Source organism: Oncorhynchus tshawytscha, linkage group LG10 (genome assembly GCF_018296145.1).
Source record: "Oncorhynchus tshawytscha isolate Ot180627B linkage group LG10, Otsh_v2.0, whole genome shotgun sequence".
Classification (NCBI taxonomy): Eukaryota; Metazoa; Chordata; class Actinopteri; order Salmoniformes; family Salmonidae; genus Oncorhynchus; species Oncorhynchus tshawytscha.
This window is the reverse complement of record NC_056438.1, coordinates 22,718,447-22,744,662: the sequence shown is the minus strand read 5'-3', so window position 1 is coordinate 22,744,662 and position 26,216 is coordinate 22,718,447. Positions and strand designations below refer to the sequence as shown.

The 26,216-nt window shown below is 41.2% G+C and overlaps 1 protein-coding gene across 3 annotated transcripts in view; it reads left to right on the top strand.

Moving 5' to 3' along the window:
- LOC112259966 (phospholipid-transporting ATPase ABCA1) overlaps nucleotides 1–26,216 on the top strand; it is a 247,860-nt gene that overhangs the window by 16,939 nt on the left and 204,705 nt on the right. For all 3 annotated transcript variants that reach the window (XM_042328357.1, XM_024434680.2, XM_024434681.2), the window contains exons 3-9: nucleotides 5,403–5,496; nucleotides 6,371–6,512; nucleotides 6,758–6,885; nucleotides 8,613–8,740; nucleotides 9,792–9,989; nucleotides 15,063–15,149; nucleotides 15,446–15,641. In XM_042328357.1, the coding sequence (XP_042184291.1) occupies nucleotides 5,403–5,496; nucleotides 6,371–6,512; nucleotides 6,758–6,885; nucleotides 8,613–8,740; nucleotides 9,792–9,989; nucleotides 15,063–15,149; nucleotides 15,446–15,641 (973 nt within the window). The remainder of the gene's footprint in view (nucleotides 1–5,402; nucleotides 5,497–6,370; nucleotides 6,513–6,757; nucleotides 6,886–8,612; nucleotides 8,741–9,791; nucleotides 9,990–15,062; nucleotides 15,150–15,445; nucleotides 15,642–26,216) is intronic.

Below are 26,216 nucleotides of genomic sequence, written 5' to 3'. Positions count from 1 at the left end.
ATGAAAATGGAAGATATTAGAAATGACCCAAGACATCCCTCAAAAACTGGGAGTTTCGTATTGATAATGTGCTTTGACTTTTGGATACATCCAGTATAACATTGTGGAGCAAGAAATAGCTGAGTGATAATGTACTGTATCAACCAAATCCACATGGTGTGGCTCATTTAAGTTATTTTATGATGGATTGTGGATCACTGGAGAAGCTACAACACTGAGTAACAACAAACAAAATACCTATATACAGTAACATGTGGTTTGACAACTTGTACAACTACTGTATTGGCAGAGGACCAGTGGTGTAAAAGTACCCAACTGTCATACTTGAGTAAAAGTAAAGATACCTTAACCAAATCAGATGGCACCATTTTCTTGTTTTTTTTATTTATTTACCGAGAGCCAGGGGCACACTCCAGCATTTAGACATAATTTACAAACGAAGCATGCAAGTTTAGTGAGTCCACCAGATCAGAGGCAATATGGATGACCAGGGATGTTCTGTTTATAAGTGTGTGAATTTGGCTTACATTTTGCTTAGCAGGACGGAAAAGTCTAACGAGTACTTTTGGACGTCAAGGAAAATGTATGGAGCAAAAAGTACATGATTTCCTTTATGAATTTAGTGAAGTAAAAGTAAAAGTAGTCAAATATATAAATAGTAAAGTACAGATACCCCACAAAACAAGTTAAGTGGTACTTTAAAGTATTTTACACCACCGCAGACGACCGTCTCACAATGCCGTCTCATTATGCCATCATGTATGGCATAATAATGGCATGACACAAGCCATAGAGACTCCATAAGTTGTTCACCTTTGAGAGGACTGAAAACAATAGACCTGTCAGTAGAAGAGCAGCAGTGGTTTTTAAGGCTATGGACTGTTGCGAGAGTGGCATTGTGATCCAGGCTAGCGCTGCCTCTGATTTCTCTAAGCAGCTAGGTCCACTAGAGATGATGGGGGGGATGAACACGCCGCTAGACAAGGTCGGCGGAGGGAGAGAGAGAAGGCGCCGAGGGACGCGTAAAAGCCTAAATGAGGGAGGGAGGTGAAGAGTTGAGGCGAGATGTAGCATTGTAATATCTTTCTCCCTAGTTGGCTCCCTGCGAAGCCTGTAGACAGCTCCCGCTGTTCGAGCACTTTGACTGTTGTTCTGAATTTCCCTCTCGAAGTGAACTCTAGTCAAGAGGGGAACGCAGGTACTCCTACCTTGCCCCTTAGCTACACAAGTTGCCATGGCAGAAGTATTTCCAGGCTGCATATAGGAGTTGGTTCAACATTAGCAAGTTCACCGACTACACTCTTAGGGGGGAAAAAAAGGAGTTATCTAGAATCTGAAAACCCCTTTTTGATTCCAGGTAGAACCCTTTTGGTTCAAAGTAGAACCCTTTTGGGTTCCATGAGGACCCTTTCCACAGAATATCTACATTGAACCCAAAAGGGTTCTACATGGAACCAAAAAGGGTTCTCCCTGGAACCAAAAAGGTTTATCCTATGGGGACAGCCGAAGAACCCTTTTGTAACCCTTTTTTTAAGTGTGTGGCTAGTTGATGCATGTAAGTGAGATAGCATAGGGCAAGAGTCCCATTGAAATTCTGATTAGGTAGGAGGGGTGAAAAGCCTCCCATCTCCCATGCCACGGTGAAATTGTATTCACAGTGTTCCGAGCCATCTCTGCAAAGGGCAAATGAAGAGATAGACTAAGAGAAAAACTAAAAGAGAACACATCAAGCCTCCATTTGGTCCATCGTTTTTTCTCTCCATTCTTCATTCCCCGGGGTTATTTGGAATAAAAGGCTGAGATCTTTGATGTGGTAAGAAGGGATACGGGCGGGTGGTGAAGTGGACATATTAACGAAGGGAAGGGACCCATGGGTCCAGACACTCAGGTTTAGGTTCCATTTATAGCAGGATGGACAGTGCCTGTGTCCCAAATGATCGCATATTCCCTATATAGTGCACTACTTTTGATCTGAGCCTTAATGGGCAACCCAAAATAGGGAATATGGTGCCATTTGGGATGCAGACAGCGTATGAGGAGATGAGGTGAGTTAGCTTTGGCCGGGCAGAGGAGTGGAGGATTCAGTGAAGCTTGCAGTCTCATCCTCTGTAAAAGCTCAAAGGTATAGGGATGTAGAAGCCGACCGACCTGACTGCAATGACTATGCCTTGACACACACACAGGTGCCGACACACACACACACACACACACACAGGCGCCGATGCGCATACACACACGCTCCAGTGAACTCTCATTCACGTCACTGAACCATACCCAATGATTTGAAAAAAGCACATTTGTACATAACAGGTGATTTTGCAGAGGTGATGCAATTTACTGAAACATCTGACGGCTCTGTGAGAGAGCTGCAATTTTGGTAATCATAGATGGGTTGCTATAGTTTTTGTTTCAAATTCCCTGGAATCATTAGGACCTTTACAGTTTTTCTCAATTGCGTGTTCTCAAGACACGTAACTCTGTGGCCTTCTGCAAAACAGGAAATGCATTTTCAAAATGAAGTTGCCTTCTCAAAACGTAAATACATTGAACAAAATGATAGTATACCGTCACAATTGCTAATACATTCCTCAAAAGAACACGACTTCCTGCACAAAGGTTAACGCAAAAAGGCAAAACGTCAGTACAGAGCCAAAGTGGAATCGCAGTTCAGTGGCTCAGACATGAGATGTATGTGGCAGTGTCTACAGACAATCATAGACTACAAAGGGAAAACTAGCCACGTCGTGAACACCGGCTTCTTGCTCCTGAACACCGGCGTCTTGCTTCCGAACACCGGTGTCTTGCTCCCGAACACCGGCGTCTTGCTACTGAACACCGGCGTCTTGCTTCCGAACACCGGTGTCATGCTTCCGAACACCGGTGTCTTGCTACCGAACACCGGCGTCTTGCTACTGAACACCGGCGTCTTGCTACTGAACACCGGCGTCTTGCTCCCGAACACCGGCGTCTTGCTCCCGAACACCGGCGTCTTGCTCCCGAACACCGGCGTCTTGCTCCCAGATCAGCTAAATACCTTCGCCCGCTTTAAGAATAACACAGTGCCACCGATGCGGTCCGCTCCCAAGGACTGTGGGCTCTTGTTCTCCATGGCCAATGTGAGTAAGACATTTAAGTGTGTTAACTCTCACAAGCCTACTAGAACAGACGGCATCCCTAGCCGCGTCCTCAGCATGCGCTGACCAGCTGGCTGGAGTGTTTTTATGGACATATTCAATCTCTCCCTATCCTAGTCTGCTGTCCCCACTTGCTTCAATATGTCTACCATTGTTCCTGTACCCAAGAAAGCAAAGAACTGAAATAAATGACTATCGCCCCGTAGCACTCACTTCTGTCATCATGCTTTGAGAGGCTAGTTAAGGATCATATAACCTCCACCTTACTTGACACCCTAGACCAACTTCAATACCTAAATAAGAATGCTGTCCATTGACTATAACTCATCCTTCAACACCCTAGTACCCTCCAAACTCATCATTAAGCTTGGGTGGTGAAGGCAGGAAACAACACCTCCACTTCGCTGATGCTCAACACAGGGGACCCACAAGGGTGCGGGCTCAGCCCCTTCCTGTACTCCCTGTTCACCCATGACTGAATGAGCTGATCATGGACATCAGGAAACAGCAGAGGGAGTACGCCCCTATCCACATTGACGGGACCGCAGTGGAGAAGGTGGAACGCCTCAAGTTCCTCGGCGTACACATCTCTGACAACCTGAAATGGTCCACCCACACAGACCGGCTACCACTCGGTTACTCAACCCTGCACCTTAGAGGCTGCTGCACTACATACATACACATGGAATCTCTGGTCACTTTAATAATGGAACTCTAGGCACTGTAATAATGTTTACATACTGGTTTACTCATTTCATATGCATTTACTGCATTCTATTCTACAGTATTTTAGTCAATGCCACTCCGACATTGCTCGTCCTAATAGTTATGTGTTTCTAAATTCCATTCCTTTACTTTTAGATGTTTGTATATTGTTGTGAATTGTTAGAAACTACTGCCCTGTTGGCGCTAGGAACACAAGCATTTCGCTACCCCCACAATAATGTCTGCTAAATATGTGTATGTGACCAATAAAATATGATTTGAATTGATTTGATTTGATCTTGAGTCAAATCTGACAAAACAAAGTTATTCTGTAATTTAAAAAATCCTAGTTATCAAATTGTTTTCTTTGAAGTCCATAAATCATGATGATCAACATTTGTAATACAACTATCAAAAGGTGCAGAATTATGCAAAATTACTATTTTTATATGTACAGTACCAGTCAAAAGTTTGGACACACCTACTCATATTTGAGTTTCTTCAAAGTAGCCACCCTTTACTACGATGACAGCTTTGCACACTCTTGGCATTCTCTCAACCAGCTTCATGAGGTAGTCATCTGGAATGCATTTCAATTAACCGGTGTGCCTTGTTAAAAGTTCATTTGTGGAATTCCTTTCCACTGTCATTCATTAGTGTCATCACAATCCAAGTCCATGTATTCAAAACTGTACATAGGCTTGGACGTTCCGACGGCAAGCAGAAACACACTCCCCAGTAGAAACAAGGAAAGGGGAATACAGTGGAGGAACCACAACTGATATGAATGTATATGCCACAGTCCACACCAAAGCAAAGCTCTATAATGGAAAGTCACAGTGTTGGAGATGATAACTTAGGAGTAACTCCACTTCATTATCTTACCATCTCTTCGGATCTTTCCCGATATTGTACCTGGTCTTCTACTGTTAAAGCCATATACAATGTTGTGTAGTAGTACTTACTGATAGCTGGAAATAGAGAACACATTTGCAAACCTTTTTTTCTCTTCTGATGAAAACTACCTGTTGATATTCTGTGAACGGAACACTTTACAGTGAATGTTGTACTCATTGATGACAATTGCATTTATGGTTTTGCAAAAGTGGGTCTAAAATATGCAATTGATGAACAGAGGCAAGAAAATGATCAGCCATTCTGCGAATGTATTTAAGCATTTGATCATTGTTGGTTTGCTATAGTTATGTTTAACCACCGTTTCAAAACAATGCTGGTACGCATTTTTTTATTTATTGTGGACAGTAAATGTCATAACCTAACATGCATGGCATGTTATTCATATTAGATTACATGGCATTTGTTGCAGAAGTCTATGCATTTGGCATGCCGATTTGAATAGACAAGGTATTTTATTGTGACGACAAACAATGTGACCCCATCTCCACTTCAGCAACAAGTGTCGACCCCTATCATTTAGGGCTAGAACACAGGTATTAGCAACACAAACACAGAGACTAGAATGGGATTCATGAGGTAATATACTGTACTATGATACAATATGATTTAACATGAGGTAATCTGCCTACTTCATCTTCAATTCAGGTGCGTCTGGTGGTGGAGCTGTTGTGGCCTCTCTTTCTGTTCTTCATCCTGGTCTGGGTGAGATCAACCACCCAACCCATTTACCAGGGCGAATGTAAGTAGAATGGTCCCAGTTTAAGCAAACTGCATAAAGTATTTACAATTTAAATAGATGCTTTACAAATAAACTATAGGCTCACAAATCATATGCCAATTGTGACACTATATCAATTCCCCCAAAATGAAATCTATTGCACTACAATTACAATGTTTCTAATCGTGAAATGCAAGCGTGTCCCTTCCTTTCTCCAATTGCTGCTGTAACTTTGTCACCTGATAAAAGTAGCAATGTCACCGTGGCCCAGCAAATGTCATACCTACGACTATGACACACTGTTCAGTATCACTCTTCCTACAAACTCTCATTAGTATAATGTACATTTTCGGACACCCCTACTCCCTTTGACATAAAGTATGAGTAGGAAGTAGGGACATTTGGTCAGGTGGAGAATGGGTGTCCTAAAATGTACACCATACTTGTTGTGAGTTCACCTGACATTTCAAATCCAAGGGTAATGGCTAGATGGGCTTATGTCAAAGTGCAGCTTATGTCAAAGTGACATCAAAATATACATATTTGAGTTGCGTCTGGGATCATTTTTGCATTTTAGATAAGCCTAACCCTTCTCCTAACCTGTTACGTTAATTATCCTAACTTGCTGCGAAAGTTCTCTTAACCGGCTACGAAAAGTCCCTTCTGACCGTAGCTGTATACCATCTAGTCAAAACCCTATTAAAGTGGATAAGGGAGTACGCAAGATGGCCACCGAGTCAGCTGACACAGAACATGAACACACACACTTGGCAATTCCCTAATTGAAGCCATCATCTGAGGACACTGCAGAAAGCTGCAGAAAGATGGTGGAGGATGAGGACCTTTAGGTGCTCATGTATGGATGAAAATGATAGCTTATTTTTTTGGGTTCAAGGTCATTATCCAAATAAAGCCATGCCTTCTGCCGGGGTGCTGCCTTGGCTTCAAGGCATGATGTGTAACATAGACAACCCATGTGTAAACCATTCCACGCCAGGAGAAGCACCGGGACAAGTCAACAACTTCAACAATTCCATGTATGTAGAGGGGCAAACGTTTTCAAGACATTTACCTACAGTGACAATTTCCAAATTTACTGTAAATGATCCTCGTTTGAGTTACATGATTTCACCTTGATAATGGCAGGTTTTGGTAGTCAGTTAGCTGTTGATGTTCCTTTTAGAAAGTGAGTTACATCACATTTGAAGTAGGCCTATTAGCTATCTTTCATTTAGCCATGCAAAAGTCTAAGACTTTTTATATTCTTCCTCTGTCCAACCAGAATTGCTGGGATGTTGATCGAGTTACAGTCACTTCTGGCGAACAGATCCGTCTTAACCAAGATCCAGACGCTTTCCGATGATGTGGACCAGTGGGTTTTGATTCTACCGACATCTAACCGTGAAAAAGGTACAGAGTTTTAACCGTTTTCAAATTGTTCATACAGTTTTTTTCTTAGGGCCCTAGAAACTCCTGAGCCCATTGCATTGATGATCTACTTTAGCACACCAACCTAACTGATCCTGTACTCACTGTTCAATACACTGAGGACCATATTAATGAACTAAGTTCTAAGCCAAACCTTGAATATCTCATGAATATTAAAGCTTTTACAGCCACTGACTAATGGCTCAGCAGTAATTGGAACAGTATAATACTTTACCAGACTGACAATCACTTTGCCATAGATTTGACCACGGTCCTTTATCAACTAGAGTAGCCCATTCACGAGGGTGACAGTTTGGAGGATTTGTTATTCTCTGAGATCACTCGGAAAAACAATGACAACTGATTATTTATGATCTAATTTGCCGTGTGGAGTGGCAGATCGTTTATCTTCATAAGTTGCTACTTTGCATTAGGCTCATTTAGCCTGATGATATTCAGATTTTCACAAGGCACCTAATTTGCAAATAGGGAAAAGTGGGCCCAGCCATTGTTGAGGCTCACACAAACATCGCACCCAAAACCGTATTTGCATTTTGGGGTCACAGGCTCGTAATATACAAGATTAAATCCATCAGAGATCTAAGGCACGGCTTAATTAATGGGATACGCTGTCTGAGGTGACATGGCGAAAAGTCATACAACACAAGGGAGAGGCAGAGGGATATCAAAGGGATATAAATGGCAAAGGTGATTGTGTTGTGCTTCTCACCGGAGATGTTGAAAAGTGTTGGGGTGGGGACTCCAATCTCGCCCGGTAACCAAGTTCAGACAGAGCCCAGAGCATGTTTTTGTTTTGACCTGTACAAGTGTCATGTTGTCCTACCTTATTGATGGTGTTGAAAATGATAATGACAGAGGTAGTAGTAGTTTTAGTAAGAGTATAAGGACAGGATAAATATCTCTACCTTGAATTCCTATAAGCATGAATTAAACGTCCTAGGTACATACTATCATTTATTTTCTACCATATTACAATGCCATGTATGTGGCTCAAGTCAAAATGTTCTCTGCATATTCTCCAATATCGCTACTCATGAGTTTGTTTCAAAAGGAGATTTCTTGAGAATACTCAACGAACCATGTAGCCTAAGAGATAAACATTGTGGAGTGAAGTAGTAATGGGCTGTCTTTGGCTTGTGATCTGCACCCAGACATTCTCACCAGTCTAAGCGGGGAGGATTACATTAAACAGTCGATTGGTTTTGATGTTGTCATTTCGACCAAGACTATCAGCGGGCATCTAATCAGTACAAAATGACTGCTTAACTGACTGATGCATGTTTAGCAACGATATGCCAGCTCCCACTAAAACAATTCCTCTGGTGACCCTCCCTCGCTCTTATCCACGTTTTATTGCAACATTCACCTGTGGAATACAATACAATTTCAACTCTGATTACAACCAAATCCCTCTCAAAGTGATGTTAAACAAAAAAGCAAAGCAAAGCAGTTTGGGAAATGCTACACTTAAATATATCAATAGGATGCTCTCAATATCAAATGAATAAGGAACATCACATTTTCCAAACCCATCTTTGATGTTCGCCACACCTATGGAGTATACTGTTTTACATGCCTGTCTATCAAAAACAAACTGATACAACTCCCTCAAATAGTTTTCTTCCCAGATCCATTCGAATTCTGCCCGAGTGAAAGCACACTACTTGTTCTCGCTCTTCATGTTTAAGGTCAGCCCATTCCTCTGAGAAGTATCCTGAATGACAATGAAATGTTCACCACATATCTGAGGGAAAACTTGTCCATGCCATCGACGGTAGCCGACGGTCTGATTACCTCAAATATTCGCCTGAATGAGGTGAGTCAGCATAACTTTTTTTCACAGCATAGTACTGCAGAGTGGTCTGGAAACAACAAGATATAACGTTTTGGGTGACCAGAATTGAAAGCAAGTCTAAGAAACCGTAGATATCTTCTATGTGCACTATTTCTATGCTTCCTGTTCTTAAGGTTTGTTTTTGTGTCTTTTGCTTTCGGTTTTGTACACCATCTTCAAACAACAGAAAATACAATATTTGTGGTTATGTAAAAGATATTTCACAACTGTTTAGATGGTACAATAAACTGAAATTAGGTGAACTATTTGAATTTTAGCAACCAGGAAATGCCGGAGGGGATTTCTGCGTAGTGCATCTTTAACAAACACAACACAAATCTTCAATCCAAAATGAATCTTCTGCTCTTCTGTCAACCCCCTCTCCCACATAAGACACAACCTTCTGGCTTCAGGTCTGCCTCTCCAACCTCTAGGCTACCTACCTACCCATATGATTGAAAATAATGCATTGCAAGGACATCATTTCTTGACTGTTCCAATCGATTCAGGAGAGACATACTGTATGACTTTGCAGAGAATTTAAGAAGTCAATGTTTCTCAATCGATTCTTAGGGGTGCGCATCTTTGTTATAGCCCAGCATTAACACACTTGGTTCAACTAATCAACCAATCCCCAAGCACTCGAATAATGAAATCGGATGTGTTAGCGCTGAGCTAAACCACAAATGTCACACATTGGGGGTACCCCAGGAGTTGATTGAGAAACACTGCTCTAGCTGGCACATTTGTGTTCGGGTGAAATGCAGCTGTTGTAGCGATAAGTGTGATCTGTGAGTGGCCCCTTCAGATGTTCCACATCGATACCTTGCCATGTTCCAACTGATGTCAGACGAGGAGGAGGAAGACTATTATTTGTGCCAGGCTATACGCTCCTCGCTGACAAGGCTGCTTGGTGTGTGTGTGTGCTTGTGTGTGTATAGTACACAAATAAAAGTCCAGGTAAGAAAGCTGAATCAGATGGGTTTCTATTTTACGTCTAACACTTCTGACGCTCATCCTGTCCTTTCACCAGATGATGGGCATTTCAAGGCAAGACGATCTGAGGATCACCCTTTGCAGTGGAACAGCTCTTGATAGATACGTAGAATTCACCAGCGCCTTTGACAAGGAGGCCTTTCAGAAAGTCAGCTGCTCCCTCACAGCACAGCAGTTGAGACAAACTAGAGAAGTTTTCCTACAAAACCTGGATCCAAGGAAAATGCTCACCAATGTAAGTCAAATCGAATTAGGTCTACCACTCAATTATGTAAATGTAACTTGATTGTGCTGTTTACTTCATTGTGACATAAATATGTAATTGTGTATTTTACTTGCTTCTTAATTGACCTTTTCTCTTTGTGGCTCTTAATCGTTTGAAATCTATGTTAGCTACTGCCAAATAGCTCTTTTTTTATGTCATCCAACAAATGTAAACGCTTAGAGTTTGCTAAACGGTATTGGCGATTAGTACCGTATGGTCAGATGACATGAGCACCAGTGGTGGGTTTGGCATTGAAAAGAGGAATCAAATGCAGAAAAGATCCCCATACCTACTGTAAAATATGGTGGTGGATCTTTAATGTTATTTGGTTATTTTGATCCTGTATTTTTCCCAGTACCAGGACTTTTTAATAACCTAAATCCTGGTTGCCTTTGCCAGGAGGCTGAAACTTGGCCACAAGTGGATATTGTAGCAAGACAATAACCCCAAGCTCATCAAAATCCACAAAGAACAACATTTTGCAAAGGCCATATTGGTCTCTGGACTTGAACCTAATGGTTTTCAATGGAAGAGGGCATTCCTTAATTGCAGACAAAGGATATCAAGGATCTGGAAAGATTATATATGTAGGAATGGTCTAAGAATGGTCTAAGATCCCAACGTGTTCTTCAATCTCATGAAACATTTTAGAAAAATGCTTAGTGCCATTATCCTCGTAAGGTGAGATATTGACAGGTATTGAAAAGAGTGTTGCCTATAATTTTGACCCCTATCTTTTTGAGAGAAAAAAATATTACTTGTGTAACAAAATCTATTTGGTTTTAATTGTATTTGTTTAAAATAATATAGTAGGAGAACAAATAATGTGCATACTTTATAACTCAGTGTGTGTATTATTTATTTCACTCTTTTTTCCAATGGTGCCAATAATGATGGATCTGACAGCACTATACTGACAGCACTATATCTATAGATTTTGCCATGAGTGTGTGGAGTTGGCAACCATTTGGGTTTATGTTCTAGATTGCACTCTACGGAGTACTTTCCTTCCTGAATCTTGTGTCTTGTATCTCATTGACTCCAATGCATGAGTTCACTTTTCCAATCTTGCACCAAACAGAGCCTCCTGAGGTCAAAACTGTCAAAGGCACTCACCATTTTAACCTGCTTGGTTTATTGCACCTTTGAAATATGTTAGTCTCAAGAATATTAGCTAATGAGCCAGCCAGCTAACATTAGCTAGCTAACAGTACGCTTTAACTTGGAGTCTTTTGTTTAGACATGCAGCTAGCTAAACAATGAACCATAATCCCAATCCATAGAGTACTAGCAATACAAAACAGATTGTCCTAGCTAGCTAAAGCTAGCCAACTAGGTTCCAATGTTAGTTAACTAGCTAACAATAGGCTATAACTAGCAATGCAAATTACTTTCTGAGATATTACTACACAGATCTAGCGAACCAGCCAGCTAACGTTAGCTAGCTATCTAACGTTACACTTTAACTTGCAATGACAACGACTTTCTGACAAAATTAGAAACGTATATATATTACGTTGGCATGATGATATAACGGTCTGGATGGCTCTGGGGGCAAAGTACGTTTGATTAAAACCCAAGGTGAGGGAGATTTTTCCTAAGCCTGAGAAGCTGAGCTTTGCGCTTCATTAAAGATGCTTTTGTGATGTTCAGTCACTTAACGCAAGAAACCACACAATCCTTTGTTTTTGGCTAACAATATGCTTTCGCTCATGGGCGTGGGGAGTTATATACCTTTTAGTCAAATTATGTCATCTCTGGCCAATATCTGTCCATTTACGGGACCCCTTTTGGCTCAAGAGCACCAGAGGCCAAATGTCTGTACAACCTCTTTAATTTAATTTTGTTCTCTTTGCTCCTCCTCTCTTGGTCTCCACTAACCGTTGTAAAGTAGAAACAATTAGATTTATTTAGCATTGATATTTCCTGGATTTCATTGAAACCTTACTTCCTGTAGAGGCGACAAGAGTCCACTTCCCTTCCCAGTTTATCTTTGAGAGAAAATTTGTGGGACAGCAAAAGCAATGAATAAGTGATGAGGCAAGAAGTTCATGGAGGGGAAAAAAAGCCATTTGAACAACTTAAGCTTGGAGGCATTTTCAGTCATCGAAGAAAATGCCAGACAAGATATGGCAAAAAAAAGTCATCTGGCCCCCCTGAGCAAAATGGAGGGGGGAAAAAAATACCCTTTCACACACTGAGAGCTTGGGGTTGAAGAAAAGTGGTGATAACAAATACATAAAGAAAGGGACTTTAGAAATAAAAAAAATTTAGTCTGGGTTTATCGAGACAGCATTGAGTGGTAGTGGGTGATTTAGTTGTGTTGAGACATAATATATATTTTTAAGGGAACACAGAGCACAATATAGTGAGGTTATAGGGAGCATTGTACAGAAAGTAACCGGCGCTATCTTGTCTTTCAAGGGTCCAGGTGCACATTACAGTAGCTTAGAAATATTACTTTTGCAATGTGGATATTTTCTGGAAAACAAAGTGGTTGGTAGTGTGTTTTAAACAGAATAATTTAATTGAATAAAAGTAATTTATCCCCAGAGGGGAAATTGGATTTGTCACCAGCATTGGGCACATAGCTACAGGGACAATAAAGACACACAGGAATACATAAGAACACAAAGTCCTGATAATACTGATGGCTGGTGGAACCAGTGCAATATAAAGTGCATTTGGAAAGTATTCAGACCCTGTGACCTTTTACATATTTTGTTACATTAAAACCTTATTCTAAAATTGATTAAATTGTTTCTTTTCCTCATCAATCTACACATAATATCCCATAAAGACAAAGCAAACATTTTGCAATTACGGCCTCAAATCTTCCTGGGAATGAAGACTCTCCATGATGATGGTGCCAGCATCATGCTGTTGGGATGTTTTACAATGGCAGGGACTGGGAGACTAGTCAGGATCGAGGGAAATATGAACGGAGCAAAGTACAGAAAGACCCTTGATAAAACCTGCTCCAGAGTGTTCAGACTGAGGCGAAGGTTCCCCTTCCAACAGGACAACAACCCTAAGCACATAGCCAGGACAACGCCGGAGTGGCTTCAGGACAAGTTTCTGAATGTCCTTGAGTGGCCAGCCAGAGCCCAAACTTGAACCCAATTGATCTCTGGAGAGACCTGAAAATAGCTGTGCAGCGACACTCCCCATCCAACCTGACAGAGCTTGAGAGGATCTGCAGAGAAGAATGAGAGAAACTCCACAGATACAGGTGTGTCAAGCTTGTGGCATCATACCCAAGAAGACTCGAGGCTGTAATCACTGCCAAAGGTGCTTCAACAAAGTACTGAGTAAAGGGTCTGAATACCTATTTTAATGTGATATTTCAGTTGATTCTTTGTCATAAATTTATACACATTTCTAAAAACCAGTTTTTGCTTTGTCATTATGTGGTACTGTGTGTAGATTATTGAGGATTGTTTTTATTTAATCCATTTTAGAATAAGGCTGTCCACTTATCAAAATGTGTAAGACGTCAAGGGGTCTAAATACTTTCCGAATAAACTGTATGACATCAATAGCATCAACAGAATCAACTACACATTCTGAAACAACATTAAGATATAGCCCCCATCACATGGTAAATGTATTGTAGTAACCAGTCATACTGTGTTGTGAAAGTACAGTAAATTACAGAGCTATTACTTAAGGTCAAAGTAACATTCGTTTTGGTCCCAGACTCATTTTCAGTGACAAAGTAGGGTGCTTGGATGTTATGAACTCTGAAACAACAAAAATCTGAGGAGGTTCTTTTGGGGGCATTCCTTCTGAAGTTACAGTATCCATTAAAGTTCCCATTACATCTAGTAAGGTCACTGTCTTGGTAACCTCTGTGGTTTCTGAGTCCACAATGAAATGAATGTTCTATTTTTGTAACACCATTCCATGCTCTAGCCTCCCTTGGAAACACAGCTGAGAAATGACAGATCATGCGGAGAATAAAGAGCGAAACATCATAGAGTTCCCCCAATGGCTCTGAGAGATTGCCTTGTGCCATGGGTCTACTTATCAAGCCATTAATACGATACAGCCCAAGACCTCTCTTTCTGCCCATTGACTACTTAGCTGTGATTTCAAGCTGTTTCATCCCAAATTTCCTAAGTGAGATGCCCATGCTTTTCTAATCAGCACGTCTCGGCTTCCTTGTGTATTGCTGCCGACGGTAAAATTGAACCAAAATGAATATACTGAACTCAATGAGGGCTGCAGGATAAACGGGGATTCGAGTGACACCTCCTTGAATTTGTAAATGCTCTGTGGCTTAAACTTTTCATAAATACAACTGGGGGATTTAGGATTCATTTTCTCTCTTTAGCACTCTCCCTCTATGGATTTGAGCTATATTGTTTTTCTCAGTGAAGGTTCAATGAGGGACTCATGTTAGCATACTCCTGACACATGGAAATGATAGTGTTTCAAAGGACATGTGCAGTGGCTGGGCTGCCTTGGGCCATTGTGTTCTAAACATCAGATATGTGGTATGGCTATGAATCATATTCCTGCCATTTTATAAAAATACATCCACAATAAACATTGTTGGGGAAGATATTAGTTTTGACATTGCTTAGACTAAAACTTACCACAGGCCTCATGCACCCAATGCTTTTGAAGGAGGGCACTGTTTGAAAAATGCTGCATCTAGGATGTTTTTCCATTGTTACAGTAACAGCACTTTATATAGTGCTATGGGCTAGAATAAAGTCTATGGGCTAGAATAAAGTCTATGGGCTAGAATAAAGTCTATGGGCTAGAATAAAGTCTATGGGCTAGAATAAACTGTAATCCATGTTTTTTTTTTTAATAGCCACTACGAACATGAGCGAACTTTAACCAACGCTAGCTAAAAATCAGTGGGAGTGATAAGGGCAACAGTGCAATTCAGATTGAGGAACCATCTAACATGAAGTTGTAAAATACATAATTTAACCTTTAAAACACTGAGCCTGTTACAAACAAAACACATTATATATTGAATAGAAATCAACAATGTTTGCTAAATCAACTTCTTATTCCCTCATTTAGCTACCTTCAGCTTTGGATTTGGCTCCGTCCGAGACCTTTGGATTAGTGAGAAAAACTACAGAGGATGCCTTAACCGTGATTGATGAGGTGGGTGTGGTAGTTATTTTCCATCTGAAGGACAGTGGGCCTACATGGAAATCCAATAACATTCAGTATTAGTTTCTGTTGAGAACACCTGTGTCGCCTAGTGACCTGGGCTTGTATGACTCATTGTAATCAATAACAATAACGGAAATTTAAAGACAAGTCTATTGAGAAATTGCATGATATTGTGTTGTAATCATATCAATTTGTTGTCTTGAAGTCAATAGATTAAGTACTATACTGTGATGTTCTGAAATGTAGTTGTGCATCTTCCTCCAATGACACCCCCACCAATACAGATGAACAAGTTGCAGAACTCAATGTTGTTCAAGGCCGCTGATAGGCTGGATTTCAGAGCAGATGCATTTGGCAGTCTGAACATCCTACTTTGTGGTAAAGTATCAAACTCCAACTCCACCAAGACCACCATGAATTTCCCTGCTTTTGGAGCGATGAGGAATGACACAGAAAACAAGGCCAGGAGCAGCAATTCCAGTAAGTATTGTTAATAGTGCACTCTGCCTTGACCAATCCAAATACTGATTTCAGTTGTTGAAGCTTTTATTGTCATATTTACCACCTTGTCAGTCCAACATTGCATTTGAAAGAAATAGGTGAATAGTTCAATTCGAGCCCCCTGAAACTTTGACTTTTGTTGCATTTAGGGGAGCTCATATCTCAACCGTAATTCACACTGCATACAATATTTGTATTAGGGTGAACAGATAATTCCCTCAATGTTCTTACTTTGTTTGTGTAATTAGTTTGAGTTCACACAACAACAACAAAAAATATTTTCTGCAAAAATGAAAATGCATTGACAGAAAAGAACAAACATAACACACGTGCGATGCCAAACACACAATGTTTTTTTTACTCCTTTTTCTCCCCAATTTTGGGTTATTCAATTGGTAGTTACAGTCTTGTCCCTTCACTGCAACTCCCGTCCGGACTCAGGAGAAGCGAAGGTCGAGTGCCATGCATCTTCCGAAACACGACCCTGTCAAGCCGTAATGCTTCTTGACACACTGCTCGCTTAACCCGGAAGCCAGCCGCACCAATGTGTCAGAGGAAACACTGTACAACTGGGGACATGAGTCAGCTCGCCCGGCGTGCCACAAGGAGTCGCTAGAGCGCGATGGGATAAGGACATGCCGGCCGACCAAACCCTCCCCTAACCCGAACGACGCTGGGCTATGGTCACGGCCTGGCTACGACACAGCCTGGGACTGAACCCGGGTCTGTAGTGATATCTCTTGCACTAAGATACAGTGCCTTAGAATGCTGCGCCATTGTGTGGGAGGCCCAAACAATGTTATACATGGAGTACCCATCACCGTGGGGTAGGAAGAGAGACTGTGGAGAGAAAAGAAACCCCTACGCGAGCATTAAAACCAGGCCCTAAATAGAAGCATTCCAAAACATCTGGGACTAGTCTGCTGACAGCATCTAGTAATGCATGATCTTTTCCCCACCTCAAAGAATAAACACTAAGCCAATTCGAGGATAACAAAATGATGAATACAATACTCCTACCTTGACCTTGATAAAAAAATGCTTGGAGTTATACTGTACATGCAGCTCCAGCCCATGAAAAATCACAGAAGTAAAATACAATTGAATGTACAAGTTTGGCCAAGCCTCCCACCCATCTCCCGCCAACAGCCCGTAGCAAACTTCTCAAATAGTAGAGATAGTCAAAAAGAAACAAAAAAAAAGGGGAAGAAAAGATAGGCAAGTCAGCCAACCAGTCGGTCTCTTAGGGCGGAGGATATCCCTGCCCATGCTGCACTGTGGACGGAATCGCCCTATTGTTTTGCTGTTGTGCATTCCAAATGAGCAATATTTTGGAAAACATATAGTCAATTTCCAGAGCCAACCCCCGAATTCCACCGTAACTGCACAATAGTTTTCTTTGCTGCTGTAAATCCAGCTAGTAGAATTCGATGTGGAATAAGTGTCAAAGATAAAGATGAATCATCATTCAGCAGGCACAGGTAAGGATCTGAGATAAAGCTTACCATCATCAATCTTGACAGCACTGAGCATATGTCACTCCAAAATATGTGTGTGACAACATTGTTTGTACAGTGTGTGCAGTTTGGATTTATTATTTTAATCAGAAAACGTTTATATGGAATTGCATATTTTCTGTAAATCAATTTGAAGTGAATGAGCTGGCTAAGATTCTTAGATCCCTCACTCAGATTTGACCATATCCGATCCCAATCAGGGTTTAATCCCATCCTCTCCAACTCTGTCTCCCATACCACCTCCATGGGTAATATTTTATAAGTCTTCCCTGCAAGTGTGTCATATATCTCTGCTACTAGCCCTCTAAAACTCCTATCTGGACCTATCCAGCCTGCCATTGGGTGGCAAGGGCAAATTCCAGGGTACACCATAAGCCTTCATAGCTGACCTTAACTGCAGATGCAGGTAGTATGAGGATCCTGGCAGGGAATAGTTGTCTTTAATATCCTGAAATCTGTGCAAAGCCAATCTCAATATATATACATCTGTTTCTACATCTGCATTGCTTGCTGTTTGGGGTTTTAGGCTGGGTTTCTGTATAAGCTCTTTGTGACATCTGCTGATACAACAAGGGCTTTATAAGTACTTTTGATTTGAAATAAATGTGATCCTTCAAAACATAAACACCCTTTGAAGACCAATAGGCCTGTGTGAAAGGATGTCCAACTGCAATTATTTGAAATGGTTCCATATTGGAGATGACCTGATGACCTATTAACTTTTACACCCTCTTCCATATATTCAAGGAGTTCAGAACTGTGCTACCAACCCCGGCAAATACAAACTGTTTTAGTCGATGTGATTTAACCAGATCAGATTCAACAGCTCTCCAAGGTACAAGTGATTGACGGTCCATTCACACTTGTAATGCTCTTATTTGAAAAGCCGAACGATGTAAGTTGCGAACCTCCTGTGCATTTAGCATGCCGCAAAGTAGGGAGTTTGATCCTAGCCCCTTTTCCACTTCATATAAAGTTAGAGATAAATGTTGGAGGTGGCGATAAAGGGATCATAAAGAATAAAAAGTTAACCCGGGGCAAGATATTCATTTTCACTGGGGTAACTCTGCCCTGTAACAATAGTTAGATTAGACCACCTCTGCAAATCCTTGTTAGCGTTTTGCAACAGGCCATAGAAGTTGTCTCTAACAATTTTCTGCAAAGTAGGATGTATTTTAACATCCAAATAAGTAAAGCTGGTGCTTATTGGTTCAAAAGAGGGTAACTGAGCATAGCTGCTTCATTTAGAGGAACACAGATTTGGTCCAGTTTATCTTGTATCCAGCCAACTCATCAAACAACTCCAGTACATGAGAGAGAGAGGACCCAACATTGAAGAGGAACAGAATGATCTCATCTGTATGATGTGAGATAAAGTTTGTAGACCCATGAATTGCAATTGGAGATAGTCATACTTTATCTGACAGCCTGTGCAAAGGGCTCTAGTGACAGAGCAAAAAGCAGTGGGGACATAGGACAATCTTGTCTAGATCCGCGTTGTACTGGAAATGGAGACGATTGACAAGTACCAGATGTCACTGACGCAGTGGGACTGTTGTAAAATGTTTTTATCATAGAGAATGAAATTATGATTGAACTCAAACTGCTCCAAAACAATCCATAGATATCCCCATTCTAACCGGTTGAATGCCTTTTCAACATCAAGTGACAAAACAGAGTAGTCGTGACGTAAATTGTCAGCAAATTGTCAGCAATGTCAATAACATGCATACATTATCTGCAGCCAATCTCCCTTTTAACAAAGCCAGTTTGGTCATGGTGTATTAACTTACACACCAAGAGATCAATACACATGGCCAATACTTTTGCATTTAACTTTGCATCCCCACAAATCAGGGAGACATTCAAGCGAGTCTTTTCCCTTCTTCAGTAACAGAGTAATTCATGCAATGTTCTGGTCGCTATGGAGTGACACAGTCTCAATAGCATAATTAATGGAGTGCAAAATCAGGGGATCAACTTTATCCCATAGAACCAGATATAGTTCCATCAAGCAAGGGAGATTTCCCTTTTTGTAGAGCCCTGACCGCATCCCCAGCTCTTCTAAGGTTACAGGTTGTTCCAGCAGCTCTGTCTAATAAATCCCATTTAGTTAAAGCCAAATTCTGCATAAATAACTTGCTCCTTTGCATATCAAGTGTAGCTTCTGATGAGTAAAAGGCACTATAACAAATATTTAAAAATGTAATTTATTTCTTCAGGATCTGTGACTACTTGCCCATCACTTAAGCGTATAGCATTAATTGATGTCTTAGACTCATTCTGCTCCTGCCACAAAGCAAGCAATCTACTAGGTCTGTCCCCATGAAAATATTTCTGTTTAGTTCAGTGCATAAAAAATTCAGCTTTGTGCAATGAGAGTGCGTTGAATTCCCCTCTCAATGCTAAGAGTTTATTTGACCTCTCCTCTGAGAATGCATCCGTCTGCTCTCTCTCCAGCGACCTCGGTCTCAATCTCTGTGTAGCGCTTATTTCTGGCAGAGTTTAATGTCGAGGAAAATACTATACATTTGCTTCTGATAAAACATTTAGCTGCTTCCCATAATGTCTGAGGACTCTCATACTGCTCCCTATTGATTACCAATCATTCTTCCAACTGTTGAATGATCTACATTGTAAATCCTGGGTTCAACAACAAAGAATCATTGAAACACCATCTACGAGCTCGAGGAAAATGTATTAAAATGGGTTATTGTGCACATCACAGGAGAGTGATCAGATATCAAAATGGGCAACATCTCCAATGTTGATATATTTTCGATTAGTGAAGGTATGACAAAGATCATATTCTAGAATTAACTGTATGTAGAGCAGAGTCTGCCATATGTATATTAAATTCAGTTCTGCAGTAAATGTTCTCAGCACAAGGGAAGACGCAGGAAGAGAATCCTGACTACTTGAGAAGTTATCTGACGCTGGGTTAATCATTGCATTAAAATCTCCCCCCACAATGAGATGACCATAATGGAACCATAGCAAAGAGTCGCTGAGATCTGGAGTTTTATATCAACCAAGACCAACAATAAAGACAGCATTTACCTTGAAAGTGCATGGTACATGCAGTGACATTAAAGACAACAGAGGATACATATTTCCATACAGTAGCTAATCATCCATACATGTCATTGCAGTCTTCCTCCTGAACTATTGTTGTGTTTCTTGATAGTTTCACTAGCTAGCCGACCAGCCAACTACTCCCCCTTCCACTAACAGTAACAGACAAGTTGCTTGTCTTTATCTAAAAAACAAATTCAATGTGTTCTTTCAGTTCGGAAGAAACGGTTCAGTAAAGTCCTCACAACAAAACTACTCGCCACGCCAGTTAATTCATAAACTCGGTTCTGTGAAGCACAGAGCTGTAGCTAAGGTTAGTTTATGTCTACTAGAAATAGATAAACAATTCAAGGACCTAGCTAGATAGCAAGCTAGTCAGCCGCAACACAGTCGCTACCGCTCTATCCCGGGGTGAAGAGATGTCCATCTCCTGTGCAACTTTGTCTTCTCCGCGATCCAAGTCTGGATTGGCACTGCGGCCTGGGTTCGAAGTACCATTTGCCTCGAAAGTTGATCAGAGGAAATCCTCTGCCTCCCTGAGTGAGTTGAAGATAATCCTGTTGCCTCCATGCGTTAGCTTAAGGAGTGCAAGATACTGCAGAATATCTGTAGACCAAGCGCCATCATCTTCTTCTTTACCGGAGTGAATGCAGTTCTCTTCTTTGTGGTCTCTGCACTGTAATCCAGAAAGAACTGCAGATTTTGGTGTTTGTGCATAATGGGGAAAACGGTCCTTGCCCCTTGCAGGATAGCCTGGTGGTCAGTGTAATCCATCAGATTAAAGATCAGGGTTCTGGACCGCTCAGACCCGATGCCTTTGCTGAATACGCGGTGCGCCCTCTCGATGTGGATGTCCAGGCTCCAAATTGACTGATTTATTTTTAGAAACCAATGGAGTCCGACCCTTCCTCTGAGTTGTCAAGTCCCACCGTTTCAAATTTGACATACGATTTCTTTCCTCAATTTCTGTCACTTTTAAGGACATGTCCTTTTTTTCGTAGTCTGCATCTTTCATTTGTTCTCACACACCTTGGAGTGAAGCTGGTCGTATTTCCCCTCAGTCTGTTTAAGAGACTCGCTCAAGCCTTCCACGGCCAAAGCATTAACTGAATTGTTGGCTTTAGTCACCAGGACCTGCAATCAATCAAATGTATTTATAAAGCCCTTCAGCTGATGTCACAAAGTACTGTACAGTAACCCAGCCTAAAACCCCAAACAGCAAGCAATACAGGTGTAGAAGCCTGCAAATGGTGTCGTGGAGCTCTTTACACAGGGCCTCAGTTTCCCTAAATTTCTTCTTCACCATCTTTTCTTTTGACCCCACCTTTGTACATGTTACAAGGTTGTTAGTAATACTTCAATCTCAACACAAAATAACACATTTCGAAGGAATTGGAGGTGAGCTGAGAAATCAAGTTTGCCATCGCTCCCACTTTTTCTCCACAATTTCATGGTATCCGTTTGGTAGTTACAGTTTTGTCTCATCGCTGCAACTCCAATAGACTCGGGAGAGGCGAAGGTCGAGAGCCATGCATCCTCCGAAACACAACCCAACCAAGCCACACTGCTTCTTGACACAATGCCCACTTAATCCGGAAGCCAACTGCACCAATGTGTTGGAGGAAACATCGTACACCTGCCGACCATGTCAGTGTGCACTGCGCCCGGCCCGCCACAGGAGTCGCTAGTGCACGATGGGACAAGGACATCCCTGCCGGCCAAACCCTCCCGTTGCCCGGACGACGCTGGGCCAATTGTGCGCCTCCCCATGGGTCTCCCGGTCGCGGCCAGCTGCGACAGAGACTGGACTCGAACCCAGAATCTCTAGTGGCAAGCTAGCACTGCGCCACTTGGGTGGCCCCCCACAATGTTCTTACAGTGTTAGTACTGTTCCTAGAATGATAACATCAGTTTTGAACAGTCCAAGGAGGTTTCTTTAATGTGTCAATTGTCTTACTGTTAAGGAATTGTGTTGTACAACAGTTTCTGAAAATGTTAAATAATGATTGGAATAGCATATTATTATTATTATTATTATTATTGTGCAAAGGGCTTATTATGTGGTCTTGGATCCATTTAGCTGTCAAACAGCAATGTTGGGTAATGTATACACAGCTCAGACATGGCACTCTACCATGTTTAGAAATGACATTCATGAATGCTTCAAAGGTCACGCTTGTCATGTGGGACCTGTATGATTCCCCTGATCACTGAAGTATTGTTCTGGGAAATGGGCTTCAATATGCTTCCTCCAATGACAGTACATCCATTTAGTATAACAGTAACCAGCTAGGCATACACATACCGTTGCTATTCCCAATGACATTTAATAAATATGTAGCCCGTTTTTTTCTGCCTCTGTTTTCCAACAAATGGTCATGTTTTAAAATGCAGCCGAGCCCTTGTCTGTTCAGCCTGACAAATAGTCGGCTGCTAAGATATTCATAGATTATTTACAGAGTGGAAAAGTTTTCTGAGGCCAGGAGACGCCAAAGTAAAAAATGAGAGAATCTTAAAACTTACCAGGGATGTGACCTGTCAAGTCAACCTATTTATTTACAGTGCTGAGTTCCTCATTACACAAATGTGTTTGTCCCTCCGCTTACCACTGAGCACAATTTCTCAAGTGTAATGTCTTTCGGATTGTACTAATTAGGGGCTGCTCTATCCTGTTCCATTAATTGCCTGTTAGTTTGAGGATCCACAGGATGTTTATTTGAATCTGTTTGGTTTTTCCATGGAATAAAGTGTACACCCTAAAGTGGATTTGTGTTCTGGTGCCACTACAAATGACTAAAACAATGCAGCAGCCATTTGAAATGAGTGCCAACACCTCTGTCTGCATGCTAATAGCTTAACTTGCTTCTTTTTAGTGCTCTGTACAGGACATGAGTATGGGAATACACGTCTCTTTTACAATAACCAATATACAATACGTCTCTTTTGCAAGACTCAAAGTGGACTCTGAGGAAAACTAAAATAGAAACAATAAACGGCTTATCAAAGTTTCTTGGTAAAAAATGTACCCCTCCCAAATTAATTTATGTTGGGATTAGGCACCATCCTATGGCATCAATAAAGAAAAAAACAGGGTAGTAAACTGCTGTCTGTGGCAGTAAACACTTGTTAAACATTTTTTTAAGATGGCATCCCACAAAGGAGAAATGAGCCCTTTGGATCGTTGTTTACACTCCCAACTGTGCTGGGGAATCACATATAATAGAGAAAATGGTGTGTATAGGGCATTGACATGTATGATGGATAGAGCCCATAGCAGTTCTTTCCAACCCTGTTCCTGTAGAACTACTGTACCTTCCTGTAGGTCTTCAATCCAACCCCAGTCGTAATTAACCTGATTCAGCTGATCAACCAACTATTTAGTAGAATCAGATGCACTAGATTAGGCTTAGAGTTAAATATCTTCAGGATGGGAGCTCTCCAGGAACAGGGTTTTAGAGTCCTGGGCCCGGTTTCCCAACATCCCAACAAGTTCATTGTTAGAACTAAATGATACTATAGTCATTTACAGCATTAACAATGTCTTCACTGTATTTCTGATCAATTTGATGTTATTTTAATGGCCATAAAAAAAAAAAAATCAAAAACAAGGACATTTCTAAGTGACGCCCAACTTTTGAACGGTAGTGTATATATACAGTACCAGTCAAAAGTTTGGACACACCTATTCATTCCAAGTTTTTTTGTTGTATTTGTACTATTTTCTACATTGTAGAATAATAGTGAAGACATCAACACTATTAAATAACACACATGGAATCATGTAGTAACCAAAACAAATTGAAACAAATTTGAGATACTTCAAAGTAGCCACCATTTGCCTTGATGACAGCTTTGAACACTCTTGGCATTCTCTCAACCAGCTTCATGAGGTAGTCACCTGGAATGCATTTCAATTAACAGTTGTGCCTTGTTAGAAGTTCATTAGTGGATTTCTTTCCTTCTTAATGTGTTTGAGGCAATCAGTTGTGTTGTGACAAGATAGGGGTGAATTACAGAAAATAAAAGTAAAAGACCAAGTCCATATGATGGCAAGAACAGCTCAAAAAAGCAATGAGAAACGACAGTCCATCATATTTTTAAGACATGTCAGTCAATCCAGAACATGTCACGTTTTTTCAACTTCAGTCGCAAAAACCATCAAGCGCTATGATGAAACTGTCTCTCATGAGGACCGCCACAGGAAAGGAAGACCCAGAGTTACCTCTGCTGCAGAGGACACGTTCATTAGACTTAACTGCACCTCAGATTGCAGCCCAAATGAATGCTTCACAGAGTTCAACAGACACATCTCAACATCAACTGTTCAGAGGAGACTGAGTGAAACAGGCCTTCATGGTCAAATTGCTGCAAAGAAACCACTACTAAAGGACACAAATAAGAAGAACAGACTGGCTTGGACCAAGAAACACGAGCAATGTACATTAGACCAGTGGAAATCTGTCCTTTGGTCTGACAAGTCCAAATTAGAGAAGTTTGGTTCCAACCTCCGTGTCTTTGTGAGGCGCAGAGTAAGTGAACGGATGATCTCCGCATGTGTTGTTCCCACCGTGAAGCATGGAGGAGGAGGTGTGGGGGTGCTTTTCTGGTGACACTGTCAGTGATTTATTTAGAATTCAAGGCACACTTAACCAGCATGGCTACCACAGAATTCTGCAGTGTTATGCCATCCCATCTGGTTTGTACTTAGTGGGACTATGTTTTGTTTTTCAACAGGACAATGACCCAAAAAACACCTCCAGGTTGTGTAAGGGCTATTCGACCAAGAAGGAGAGTAAAGGAATGCTGCATCAGATGACCTGGCCTCCACAATCCCCCAACCTCAACCCAATTGAGATGATTTGGGATGAGTTGGAACGCAGAGTGACGGAATAGCAGCCAACAAGTGCTCAGCATAGGTGGGAACTCCTTCAAGACTGTTGGAAAAATATTCCTCATGGATTTGGTTGAGAGAATTCCAAGAGTTTGCAAAGCTGTCATCAAGGCAAAGGGTGGCTACTTTGAGGAATATAAAATATAGTTGGATTTGCTTAACACTTTTTTGGTTACTACATGATTCCATATGTGTTATTTCATAGTTTTGATCTCTTCACTATTATTCTACAATAGAAAATAGTACAAATAAATAAAAACCCTTGAATGAGTAGGTGTGTCCAAACTTTTGACTGGTACTGTATATATACTGTATATTGATTTATTTTTCTACAGGGAGGCTCCTACAGGGAGGCTCCTACAGGGAGACTCCTGGGAACTGACATGATTGTAAAACATTCAAATCAAAGTTTATTTGTCATGTGCGCCGAATACAACAGGTGTAGACCTTACAGTGAAATGCACAGGCTCTAACCAATAGTGCAAAAAATGTATTAGGTGAACAATAGGTAGGTACAGAAATAAAAACAACAGTAAAAAGACAGGCTATATACAGTAGCGAGGCTATAAAAGTAGCGAGGCTACATACAGACACCGGTTAGTCAGGCTGATTAAGGTAGTATGTACATGTAGATATGCTTAAAGTGACTATACATCTATGATGAACAGAGAGTGGCAGTAGCGTAAAGAGGGGTTGGCAGGTGGTGGGTGAGACACAATGCAGATAGCCCTGTTAGCCAATGTGCGGGAGCACTGGTTGGTCGGCCCAATTGACCATTGATTGCCCTTAGTTGGATGTAGAAGTTGCAGTAGAGCATTGTTTGTAGATGTTCATGTGAATTTGTGTGTGTCTGCACAAATAGTATGTGTGTGTATCTGTGTGTGAGTGATGAAAGGAATATTGTATGCCTTTCACTTAAGAGAAAGTCCTGTTTGAATGACATTCTGGAGAGTTCTATTTGAATGTTGGAAGCGGTGCAGTCTAAGTGAGCGATGTGTGTGTTAGCCACGATAGGTAGGCGTGTGACTGTGTGTGTGTGTGTGTGCAGAGTAAAATGTATGCGTGTGTGTG